The following is a 12,884-nucleotide window of genomic DNA, read 5'->3' as shown; positions in this document are numbered from 1 at the left end:
GGTTGTTTGTTAAACCTGGATCCAATACCCTTTTGTCCACCATTTTGAGTTACAGATATAAGCTGGTCTTGCCAGTTTTTATACAAGTTTATTTTTTTATTTTGTAATTCAAGGCACACAGAAAAGATAAATCGCTAAAAATTAGCAATTACAAGTGGGGATACTAAATCATATAATCACACGTAGAGCTAGTTAAAGAGGAAGCAGTGTTATCTGTATAAAAATGTGTTTAAAAGGCTGACACAAAGAACTGCCTTAGTTCCTTTTATTGGTATTCTTCACAAAACTCCATGCTTTGTATTTGGGTATCCCCTGCTCAAAATATTTTTTGTCTTTGTCTGTCTCTCAATTTCTCAGTATAGAGCTGCTGTTAAAGTTCATTCATTCAAATTTAAAATGAAAATTTCAAATATAAAAAAGTATTCAGATAAAGTTTTGATGTACGTGAAAATTCACATTGACCTTAAAGGTAAATGTCCTTTGCAAGTGCAGAAATGATTCAAGGGCATGCACATGAAGGTACAAAGGTGTGAGCCTTTACTGAGTATCATGGGATACATCAAAAGAACCAGTAGTCATTAATTAATTGCATTCCTTATATTCCAGTATAAAGGCCCTCTTTACTGTATGCTCATCTGGGGCCATATTACAGAAACATCCTAACTCTGAAATCCTGGCTTACATTGGGGCGACATTGGCTCAGGAGGTAAGAGCAGTCGTCTGTCTATCAGAGGGTTACCGGTTCAATCCTGTAGTTGACACAATTTCAACACTTCGATGTTGAAGTGTCCCTGAGCAAGACCTAACCCACAATTTCTCCTGACGAGCTGGTTGGTGCCTTACATGGCAGCTAATCGCTGTTGGCGTGTATGTGTGTGTGTGTGTGTGTGCGTCAATTGTACAGCGCTTTGGATGAAGGCACTATATAAAGGCAGATATTTACAATTGGGACCGTAATTATGTTGTAACATTGTGTCTTTCTGGTATCGGCACAAGCAGTGTAAAGCTACATAAATACACAAAGGCTACAACTTTGATAAATCTGTAGCAACATCAGGTGCACTTTACCATCTGTGGTCAAGGTGCAGTACAGTCTTTGAATAACATTACATTTAATTACAAAATATGTGTTTGTTTTATCACATTATTAATGCATATATTAGTTATACTTTGGTTCTCATCCATGTTTGCAAGTATATGTAGTTGCCAAATAATTTCGCTAAACATCTGAATTTTGTTGCTTCCTGTATCTGAAAGCTCATAGCCATGTACCTATAATTTTTACACAGTCCTGAATGTTGCTCAGAAATTCCTAGGGTTAGTATCGTCAGAGTTATGACAAGGGCTCTCAATATGCTTGTCGACTGCCGGTTTTGAAAGAGGAATTCATGCACCAATAGCTGAAGTTATTGTACCTAAAGGGGAATTCCATCCTCTTTCTGTCTTCCTCTTTCCAAGTTCAGATTGAACTTTCCCCACATTAAGTGAACGTGTGAAGACCAGGCTGTGACAAATATATCATCTGCACCAATCGCGCGGCCCCGCTGCTGGGACACGCCGCAGCCCTGCTGGTGGGCGGGCGGCTGGCAGAACTGTGCTGGCCCCCGGTGCGGTTTGTTTGCACTCAGCCTTGGAGCGCTGTCTGTTGTGTGAGTGTTAATTAGTGCTCTGGTAGAGTGTGCCAAGCCAAGGCCGGGATACCCGCCGTGCACTGAGGATGGAGTCAGCTCAGGGGAGCCCCCTGGTGGTGGCCCAGAGCGTGGCACAGCTGCTGGAGAGGGACACTGTGCAAGTGGAGCTCATCCCTGAGAAGAAAGGCCTCTTTCTTAAGCACGTGGAGTACCAGGTCACCAGTCAGGTGAGTGGCAGCTACTTTTGCACACCTTACAGTATGTTGTCAGATAAATGAATAACAAATTATTATCATTTATTAGATTAGATTAGATTATTTATTTTTCATTTCTTGATTTGAAAAACTTGACTGAAGTTTTTGGTTAGTTCTCTGTGGACAACACATTGATGTTTTGGGATTATTTCCTCCTTTAAATCTTGGTAACAGAATGTAAATAAATGTGATAGTAGGGGTGGCAGGGAAGTATGACTGTTTGAGAACTGGGCTTGTAGCTGAGTGGTACAAGGGGTAGGGTACAGCAGCAGTCCCCGTCCCTGTTCCTGAAGATGTACTTCCTGTAGGTTTTCACTCCAGCCCTAACAAAGCACGCCTCAACAGCTAGATATCTCATTGAGCTGCTAATTTGTTGAATATGGTGTGCCTAATTAGGGTTGAAATGAAAATCTACTGATGGTAGGTCTCCAGAAACAGGGTTGGGAACCACTGGTCTGCACCATTGTGCCCATGACCAATTTGTTTAACCTGAATTGTTTCAGCAGCTATCAAGTATAAATGGTATTGTTCCCTGTACGTTTCTCTGGGTAAGAGCTTCTTCTAAATGTCCAAATTAACTGTGAATGTGATATACTGCTACTGCCCTTGAGAAAACCCGTTCACCTCAGCTGCCCTGTGTAAATCCGCCACTTTAAATAGATCAGGGCCTTGTGTTTTCAGCATGTTGGCTTTGTTACCTGTAAGTCAGCTTAAATCTGCTAGGCATCAATAATCGCTCATACTTGCATAACAAGATTACTATCTGCGATTAAACCAGGATTAATCTGATACAGCACCCATAATGAGTTCTGTGCTCTCCTACAAACTACCGCATGGACTGCTTTGGTGGGAGGAGTCCGTGTCCACACTGTTTATAACTTGTGTATTGTGTTTGTTTGACCTTTCCCAGCGTTTCAAAATATCAGTTTATCGGAGATACAACAATTTTGACGTCTTGCACGAGATCCTGCTGCAGAGGTTTGCCTACAGAACTGTGCCAGCGCTTCCGCCTAAGAGGAAGCTGAAAGGAGGTAGGAGGCAGGGAACGGGGTGGGGCCCGGCCAAACTTTGTGATTGGCCTCAAGCTTTGCTTCCAGCCAATCACTGAACTGCATGGATTCAACACATCATTGTGTTAAATGAACCCTTTTCTGGGCATCTATGGATTCATTCCAACCGCTTATTTTATCCATCCTGGTCTCTTCAGTCCTCGCCTTACCCGGAAATTGATTGAGAGGTTCCCAAAAATCTTTAAGGAAATTCCAATCTGTTAAATGCTCCTGAGAGAGACTTCAGTGAGGATAAGCAAGTGCAGGCTTTTTTACATGACGTATAAATAATCCACTTTGCCACATCTGCCAGCCACATCTGTAATTGATGTCAATTCACACTGACACTTGACTGACTAAGGATGTTCTATTTGCATAATACATGTTGCCTCGATTCCTACATCTCATCCTTGCATCTCTTCCTTGAGTCTTGATGGGTGGAACTACGAAGTGAGGAAAAGAAGCAAGGAGTGGAAATAAGTGATTGGAATGAACCCTACGGTAGTGCAAGTGGGTGTTGCTTCAAGAGAGGCTGGCTGCTAGGTCCTCAGTGTATGATGAGTTGAGTTGTGGTGTAGCTCTGATTTACAGTCTGGGGGGAGGCTCAATCATTCAAAATGGAGTCTGTGCAGCAGAGGCAAAAGTTGATTGTGCAGACTACTACACTGGAGCTTTGTCTTAAATTAGATATCCACAGAGGGGAACCCCCTTCTGAAAGTCGGAATTAATCTTGTATCCCACAAGCAGAAGTGAAAATAATTATTTTGTTATTCTACGAAGGGGAAGCCACAGAAACAGTCATTGTTCCTGGAATTCCTGCTTTTCTAGCTTTGTTGTGTTTCTTGGTAGAAGGTGTTCCTTGTTGTTCCTTTGGCTGCGTTTCTGAAAGTCCTGTCTTTGGCCACCAGTGCTGACCTCGTTGTCGGAGCGGGAGTTCATCGAGGGCCGCCGGCGAGCCCTGCGCAGGTTCATCAACATAGTGGCACGCCACCCTTTCTTCTCCGAGGATGAGCTGGTGAAGACCTTCCTGACTTTCAATGGCTCGGTATGTGGCCTGCCGCCTAACCACATTCTGTTACCCCCTTATTCTCTCATGTCTTCTACAGCAGGGCTTCCCGAACCATCTGAGCCAACAGCATGTGTGTAGTTTCTTGGACCCACCTCTTATTACAATGTGGCCTGACATACATCCCTTGTCTGGTGCATTGGAACCGATTAAATAGTCAAAAAATGCAGACCTTGCCTTCTGGTCATCTTCATTCATTCATTCATTATCCTAACACGCTTATCCTGAACAGGGTCGCAGAGGGGCTGTAGCCTATCCCAGCATACATTGGGCGAAAGGCAGGAATACACCCTGGACAGGTCACCAGTCCATCGCAGGGCACACACACCATTCACTCACACACTCATACCTATGGGCAATTTAGACTCTCCAATCAGTCTAACCTGCACGTCTTTGGACTGTGGGAGGAAACCGGAGTACCCGGAGGAAACCCACGCAAACATGGGGAGAACATGCAAACTCCACACAGAGAGGCCCTGGCCGATGGGTATTCAAACCCAGGGCCTCCTTGCTGTGAGGCAGCAGTGCTACTCACTGCACCATCGGTGCCACCTCTGGTCATCTTGGTTAGCTCAATTGCACCAGGCAAGATGAATTGAGCACACAAAAGTATTTGAATACAGAACAATTACATACAGTGTATTTGACCCAGGTCTGATGTCAGGTTAGGTATACTCCTGCAACTGCCCTGGGTACTGCACTGTGGCTGCCGGCTGCTCCTAAGTAGTGAGGATGAGTCTAATGCAAAATTACCTAATGACAAATTACCCCATGGTAATATGGTGCGTTTTATCTTATCCCAAAAAAATATATAATAATACAAAAATCCTCTATACCCTCCCTTCCACATGTTACGTCTTGTGACAAAGGAGAACCTATTACCGGGATGTTATGGCCCGACCATTCTCATTTATTGGTTTTTGGGATGTTGGTGATATAAAAATCTCTTCAATTTGCATTAATTGCAAGTCACTCTGCATAAGAGCACCATCTAAATGCCTAAAATATAAAATTGGAAACAAGTGTATTCACTATTACGTTACTGTACCGTCTTTATGAATCATTCAGTCTGTTGGAACAATTGCTGTTCCCTCTCACAGAAGCAATGGGTTCTCGTGTAGGTAAAAGGCTTTACTCAGTCTAATGGGAACTATGAATAATTCATGCAATTTCATTCTGTTTTCTCAACAAAAAGAGAAATGCCTTTGAAAGACAAGCTGAGAAAAGGGGGAAATCCATAGTTGGGAAATCCACAGTTTTTAAAGGAAAGTTGCCTAGTGCTGTTCAGTATGCCTGAAGCAAATATGCCAGCTGCCCAGTAGAATGTTCTCCTGCTTGTCTTATCTCACTATTAAGGTGTTGGCCATGCAATATTTAATCATCAAGGAGTGCTGTTTTCATATGTATGAATGACAAATGGCAAAACGACTTTAATATTCTGCCTGCCACATTAGTATACTTTCAGAGACTGTATTCTGTAGGTACGAGAGATAATGGCAAGGCTTTGCGTGACGTTTCCCTCTTTTTCTTCCATAGGATGTTCAAAGCAAACTACGAGAGGCCTATAAGGAGACTGGGGATGAGTTTATGACAAACAGAATTGCCACACAGGCCAAGGTTAGTTTTAGCATGAGCTGGTCTAACCTCTTCGCAGGTCCAGTCTTAGTAACAGCACAAAGGACACACACACACACACACACACACACACACACACACATATCAGGTCCTTTTTAAGCTTGGTTTGTTTTAAGTCCCACATTAAGCGATGGAATGCCCACATCAGCTTGTGTTTGAGGAAAAGCCTCTCATTATGTCTTGACCCTTTAGCTAGCAGCTCAACCAAGCTTTTTGTCATATCCAAACATGTTAATTTTCTATTATTTGTGCATACAGAGCACTTTAAGTGTTTCATTTGTTGACTTTTTTATACATTTTTAATTGCACAAAGAAATGAACTAAGTAGTGATCGGAAAAGAAGCTCAAAATAGCGTTATAGGGTTAATAAGCAGGCCTGCTCTGGTGCTGCAGGACTTCCTTCCATTGGATGTGCAGGGCCTGTTTGCCTCGAGCAGGGAGCTGATCCGGAACATCTTCTCCAGCTTCCACAAACTGAGGGCCAGGGTGGACAGGATGTCCGAGCGCTCCAAGGAAACTAGCACGGACCTGCAGATGTTTGGGAAGGAGCTCAGGTCGGTGAAACACTCTCTCGCTTTTTCTTTCTTTCTTTCTTTCCCTCGCTACGAAAGAAAGGAGTCAGGGACCCTCAATATAGTGCGTCAGCATCGCACAAGACCACCCCCTCCTCCAACCAAACCAAACAAAGTGGTTTTGTAACATGAGAGCTCTGACCCAACTTTAGCAGTTGGTCAGGTATGAGACATTTTCAGTACATAGAGTTGGATAAGAACTTTAAACAGAACTTTACAAAATACATGGAAATAGGTTTTGCATTACAGAGATGACTCATATCTGCCTCTTCTAAAAAAAAAAACGTTTCTGCATAGTTTGTCGTCATTTGTGTACTGTAGGTGATTTTAAGTGAACTGAAGAAGACCCATGGGAGACTTACTAATAATCATTCAGTCATTTGAAAACAGTTTAAATGTCCTTAAAAAGGTACCTTAAGTGCTTTTTCTTATTTTTTTAAAGCACTTTGTCGAAGTTGAAAATCTTCAGCTTCAGGTGTGCTGAACCTGGATCTGAACCCACATTCTAATGAGCGATTGGAAGGGATAATGGTCTTCATTTTCAAGGAAAACACTCAGCGACCACTTTATTAGGTAGAGCTGTACACCAACTCGTCAATGAAATTGAATCTGCCAGCTCAATACATAAAAGTTTGCAGACATAGCCAAGAGGTTCAGTTGTTTAGACCAAACACAGAATGGGGAAGAAATCTTTTTGAGTGTCAGAAAAAACTACTGATCTCCTGGGATTTTTATGCACTGCAGAGAATGGTGCGAAATTAAATAACAATCCAGTGAGTGGCAGTTCTTTGGGCGAAAATGTCTCGTTAATGAGAGAGGTCAGAGGAGAATGACCAGACTGGTCAAAGCTGAGAGAAAGGTGACAGTAACTCAACCAAGCATTACAACAGTAGTATTCTGAAGAGCATCTCTGAACACATAACACATCAAACCTTGAAGTGGATGGGCTACAGCAGCAGGAGACCAAATAAAGTTCCTAATAAACATTGAATAAATTGATCACTGAGTGTACACTATATTGAGATATGAATGCGTGTGTTAGTGTAAAGGGACGTTCTTGTGGCTTGGCAGCACCATGGGTTCGGAGGCCTCGCCCGTTCCCGCTCTGGCCTTGGGTCACTGCACCTGGGGCACCGTTCAGCAGTCCCTGAAGGGCCTGTCCGGGGCCTTCGCCCTGCTGGCCGACAAAGCAGCCGAACAGGTACGGAGCGCGGGCGTCTCTCAGGGTCACAGCGGCGTGCTCGGTCGGAATTTCAACCTCTATGCCACAGAACCGCATCACAACTGGAACGGCTAATCCTCATTTAACTGATTTGGATAGCTGCTCCTGTTGTAATGCGGTTCTGTGGCGGAGTGGTTTCAACCTGAGGTTGAATCTGCAGCTAAGTATGCTGAAATTGATCAACTACAACTAAAACCGCTACTGCTACTACTAAGTGCTACATAATTCTACAGAATGCAACAGAAAGAATCTTATGGAGCTGCAAGTAGTTTATTTTTATTTTTTTTGGATTTCAAGGGGAGACGAGAGGAAGATGAAGTCTTGGAAAAACTCGATCTCTTCCTGGATGTTCTGCAGTCGTACAAGGTCGGTTTGAGAGAGGCCTGGACATGATTTACTTTCACTAACTTTTATTAATTTTACACAGCAGTGTTTCTTATGCTTCAGTTCAGTAACGATAGACCTCCCAACATAATATTAGGAAAAGCAACACTAAAATATTTATGTTGTTAAAAAAAACGGATATAAGGATATGAGAATACATTGAGTGCATATTAATCAATAAAGATAGTCACTATACGTGCTTTTTCATATGGATGTGTATATATTTTTTTATACTGTGAGGAGAAAATGAAATAAACCTGTATTCTGAGCAGGAGTGCAAAGTCCGTTTTGTGTGTGTGTGTGTGTGTGTGTGTTGAATGAAAGGTTATAGTCTCTGGAAGGCCAACCACTTGCCATTTGGAAGGCAGATAAACAAGCTATTTAATTCAGTTTATGAAGTCAAAAGTATTCCCCAGCATGAAGGGCAGACGTGACAGAGGTGGCTGTAATCTAACAGTGTGAGCCCAGGAGAATTAAATCAGGGGAGAGTCTGGCAGAGGCGTGTTGCTGGAAATGATAACTGATGCAGTTCAATATCCCTTCCGGAAAAGTACCTGGAAAAATAGGTTCTGCATTTACATAAAGTTTATTGAATCTGAAGTAATGCATTTTTTGTGTGGGGGGGTGGGGGGGTGCAGGGGTGGGATGTGTGTGTGTGTGTGTGTGTGTGTGTGTGTGGTGGGGGGGGGGGGGGTTGTCTAAAAGTCTAAACTGCATTGTAAAATGAATAATTAAAATGTGGTGGTCTTGCGTGTTTGTATGGGGTGGGGAGGGGTGGTCTTTGTTACAGTGTAGGTCTAAATACATTGTAAACTGCAGTCCATCATGTAACAAATGTTGTAAATGTAACAAAACAGTGTGTCTCTGTTTGTGTGTGTATGGGATGGTGAACTTAGTATTCTGAATACTAAGACTAAAGTCCAGTCTAATGTGTGTGTTGTGGGAGGGGCAGTGATCCTTGTTATGTCTAAATAGTGAAAACTTCAGTCTGAAATGAATAATTAAATGGTGTGTATGTTTGTGTGCGCATGTGTGTATGGGTGCGTGTGTGTCTCTGTATGTGGGTACGTGCATGTGTGTGTGGGTGTATGTGTGTGTTTGTGCGTGTGCATGTGTGTGTCCATGTGTGTTTGTGTGTGTGCGCATTTCTGGGTGTGGGTGTGTTTGTATGTGTGTGCGCATGTGTGTGTGTGGGTGTGTGTGTGTGTGTGGGTGCGTGTGTGGGTGCGTGTGTGTGTGTGTGGGTGCGTGTGTGTGTGTGTGTGTGTGTGTGTGTGTGTGTGTGTGTAGAACCTGTGTGAGCGGCATGAGAAGGGCATTCTGCACGAGCACCAGCGTGCGCTGCAGAAGTACAGCCTGATGAAGAAGCAGTCCATGAGCTCCGTCACACAGCCCAAAGAGCAGGCCGCCGTGGAGCAGCTGGAGTCCCGAATCGTACAGGTACCCCCCACCCCACACCTCACCACACCACACCAAACTTCACATCTCCTCTCCACACCTCACCTCCACACCACACCACACCTCATAACTTCTCCTCTTCATACCTCTCCACACCACACCTCACACCTCTCCTCTCCACACAACACACCTCTCACCACACCTCACCACACCTGTCCACACCGCACACCTCCACACCCCAACACGCCACACACCTCCACACCTCTCCACACCACATCACCTACACCCACCCTCTCCTGTCCGCCCTGCAGCAGGAGAACGCCATCCAGACCATGGAGCTGCGCAACTACTTCTCCCTGTTCTGCCTTCACCAGGAGACCCAGCTGGTCTTCGCCTACCTGCAGATCGCCCCGCACATCCTGGAGGCCCTGGTCCGCTCACAGATACTGGCCCACAGAGAGGTAACCATGTGATTGTTTTGGATAAAAAAACTTTTCTGTTCTCCATTGATCTTGCCTGGTGCAACTGAGCCAAGCAAGAGAGCCAGAAGGAGGGGTTTGCACTTTTTGAGAGTATTTCATAGGTTCCAATACACCAGAGTAAATAAGCATAGATAAGTATTCAAATTCAAAACAAGTACACATTTGACCCAGGTCTGGTGCAGACCGACTCCAACCCCCTGAACAGTCAAACACAGTTCCACTTGCACTCTGTGGCCACTTCATTTGGTAGACCTGTACACCAACTTGCTAATTCAAATATCAGTTTGCATGTTTGAATATCAAATATTTAAAAATCACCAGGTTAATGAGAGAGGTCAGAGGAGGGTGGCCTGGCAGGAAGGCGACTCAAAATAACTCAGATGCAGAAGAGCATCTCAATCACGTTTAATCTTGAAATAGATAGGCTAAACAAGATGTCAAAAAACATAAGTAAAGAAAATAAGTCTAATAAATACCCAATAAAGCAAGAGTAGTCACTGAGAGTAATACTCATGTGCAGACAAACTGGCTTCATAATCCCCTACATCAAAGCCACCTTATATTAGTAGTAGTCTTTCAAATTATGACGCAGTGCTGTAGTCCTCATGTATGGGATTATCCCATGTATGGGATAAGTATGGGACTAAAGGAGTAGGTATGTTGCTGATTGAATGGTTGAAATGGGAATGACTTATTCAAAACAAGCATTGTCAGTCTTACGCTGAAGTTGCACTACAGGGAGAGGGAATGTTGCCATAGGTTGATATTAGGGTTAATACTGCAGGTCTGTGATGTATTCTAACATTGGGGGAAACTGGAACTAAGCAGTTCCATTTGTGTAATGGCTGCTTCACTTCCTGTTTTGGCTAATCCTGCTTTGTTTAACCATGATTGATATGAAGAACTTGATCTACCGGCCTTTAGAGCCCTGGCTTAATTTTAACCTGGAACAGCAGAGGAGCATTAAGTAACAGTTTCTACATGATATTTAAGAGCTGAAGCGAAGGACATCCTACATTTACTTTTGGTCTGATTAGACCAAAAACTTTTCTTGTTCAATTAAAACAGAAAAGTGCTCACTAAAGTATCTTTGAATCTAGAGTAACTTCCCCTGTTATTAACTGGCAGAAGCAGCAAAATAAAATTGTGTTTGTGTGTGTATTAATAAGCCTTTTTCTTTTACTAGATGGGTGAATTATGGACCATTCTCCAACCAAAGATGAGCCATCTTTTGGAGAGTAGCAAGAGTGACTCCCCCCCTCCTCATACAGGGCAGTAGGTGAAGAAAGTTCACCTTTCAGACTTTTTATTCTAAGTAGGCTGTTGTTTGTTCACTGGTAGAATGTTCCAGATCAAACACTGATGGGATTGTCTTACCTAACCCCCCCAAAGAAACACTATCTACTGTGCCTTGTCAAATAAAATAATACACCAATGACACATTGGGGTGACATGGCTCAGGCAGTAAGAGCAGTTGTCTGGCAGTCGGAGGGTTGCCGGTTCGATCCCCCGCCCGGTGAAAGTGATCAAAGTGAAAGGGATCAAAGTCTCCATTGGTGTGTGAGTGTGTGTATGAATGGGTGAATGATATGCATCAATTGTACAGTGCTTTGGATAAAGGCGCTATATAAATGCTAACCATTTACTATTTACACTGGACTTCACATTGTCAGTAGTCAATCTGCTGTAGCATTCTAGGAATGCCACTAGAGGGTGCACTAGACACAAATAGGAAGATTTACTGTGGCAGCTGTGCTCATATTGCAGACAAAATGCACATTTCAGCTCAAAACTGAGCCCAGACCTGGAACAAAATCTTTTTGAAAATGAATCATGTAAATGAGAAGCAGGGATTGTACTGTGCAGTGTTCTCTCTTGGCGTATAGTAATTCACAAAAAGTGGCTCATGGAAATGTCAGGGACACTGATCCTAACCCAGACACCTCTGATACAGCAAAACCTTCCTTCACGGTCTCTTCTTTTGAATTCACCACAATGGACAGCAGATGGAAATAGAACAGTAGGGTCTCAGCTGAACCAAGCCGGTGAAAATATATTGCTGAAGGCACATTGCAGAAATTTTAACAGATGTTTAATATCCCGACGGGAATTTGAAGTAGGTTGTGTCTCTACATAACGTTACATAATCTACATAATGAACACTAGATTCCAGTTTGATTGTGCCTAATTAATTGAGCAGTTACGAACTTGCGATTCAAATGGCTGTTTACTTTAGAGTTGATTGAGATTGATCCTTCTAAATGCTGCATCTGTAAGTGTGTTCCTGGTAGCAGAGATACAGATGTGTCTTGTCTTTCATCTTTTACACATGCTTTCATTGTCAATATAAAGCATCCTGGCATTCTGCAATAAATAAAAAAATCTGTGGTGCAATGTCATTTTCAGAACTCTACATCACCCTCTGCTGGCGAAAATGGACAAGGACATTTTTTTAATTTATTTTTTTTAGTCCATGCCTCAGTGTACTTGAAGTAGTATTCGGTTAAAGGTACAATAGGTCATTTTGGACTTCTAATGGTCAAGAGAAGAATAGCAGCAAACCTTCAAACCACAACACTGTTCATCCCTCCCCCTTCTCTGTAAATGTACTGATGTTGAGAACCATTGGCTGTGGCAATTAGAACCAATTTTCAACCAATGAGCTTGAATTATTATACAGCTATACAATGTTTTGGTACAGAGTGTCAGTGTCAACTGTATATTTTGAAACCCAAATTTGAGGACTATAAACACAGGCAGAGTCAACATGTCAGTGAGCCTTTTTCAATGATAGGAAGGGATTTACAATTCTTACCTATTGTACCTTTAAATTGCTTTTATTAAAAATATATATTCTGATATAATCAATGGACCTGCAATTTTAAAATGTATTCCTTAATTATCATTTTCAGAATGGGCTTATATGATTTCATTTTTCATTACTATTTTTGTTATTGACTTGCTGCATTTTAAGTGTCCTTAATGTCCTTAATCTCCACTGAGTGGAATAAAATGTTATATTCAGAACCCAAGAACACAGAACACACCATGTTGTTTCAAATGAGGAGAAATGTGGAGAGAGAGAGAGAGAGAGAGAGAGAGTGAAGGTGCTCTGCAATTATAAGATGAAATGATATATACAGACATATACATGCAGCATCAAACATTCCACTAAATTTATATAAGAAATA

The 12,884-nt window shown here is 42.6% G+C and overlaps 1 protein-coding gene across 1 annotated transcript; it reads left to right on the top strand.

The window, feature by feature from the left end:
* Positions 1-1,639: 1,639 nt before the first annotated feature.
* Positions 1,640-12,380, top strand: LOC133115156 (sorting nexin-8-like). The gene is made up of 10 exons (XM_061224914.1): positions 1,640-1,858; positions 2,796-2,916; positions 3,843-3,979; positions 5,537-5,617; positions 6,029-6,189; positions 7,279-7,408; positions 7,727-7,795; positions 9,104-9,253; positions 9,523-9,672; positions 10,880-12,380. The coding sequence occupies exons 1-10, from the start codon at positions 1,718-1,720 to the stop codon at positions 10,970-10,972; spliced, it is 1,233 nt and encodes a 410-aa protein (XP_061080898.1). The 5' UTR covers positions 1,640-1,717; the 3' UTR covers positions 10,973-12,380.
* The last annotated feature ends 504 nt before the right edge of the window (positions 12,381-12,884 follow it).

This window comes from Conger conger, chromosome 16 (genome assembly GCF_963514075.1).
Source record: "Conger conger chromosome 16, fConCon1.1, whole genome shotgun sequence".
NCBI lineage: Eukaryota > Metazoa > Chordata > Actinopteri > Anguilliformes > Congridae > Conger > Conger conger.
This window is presented reverse-complemented; position numbering and strand designations above follow the sequence as displayed.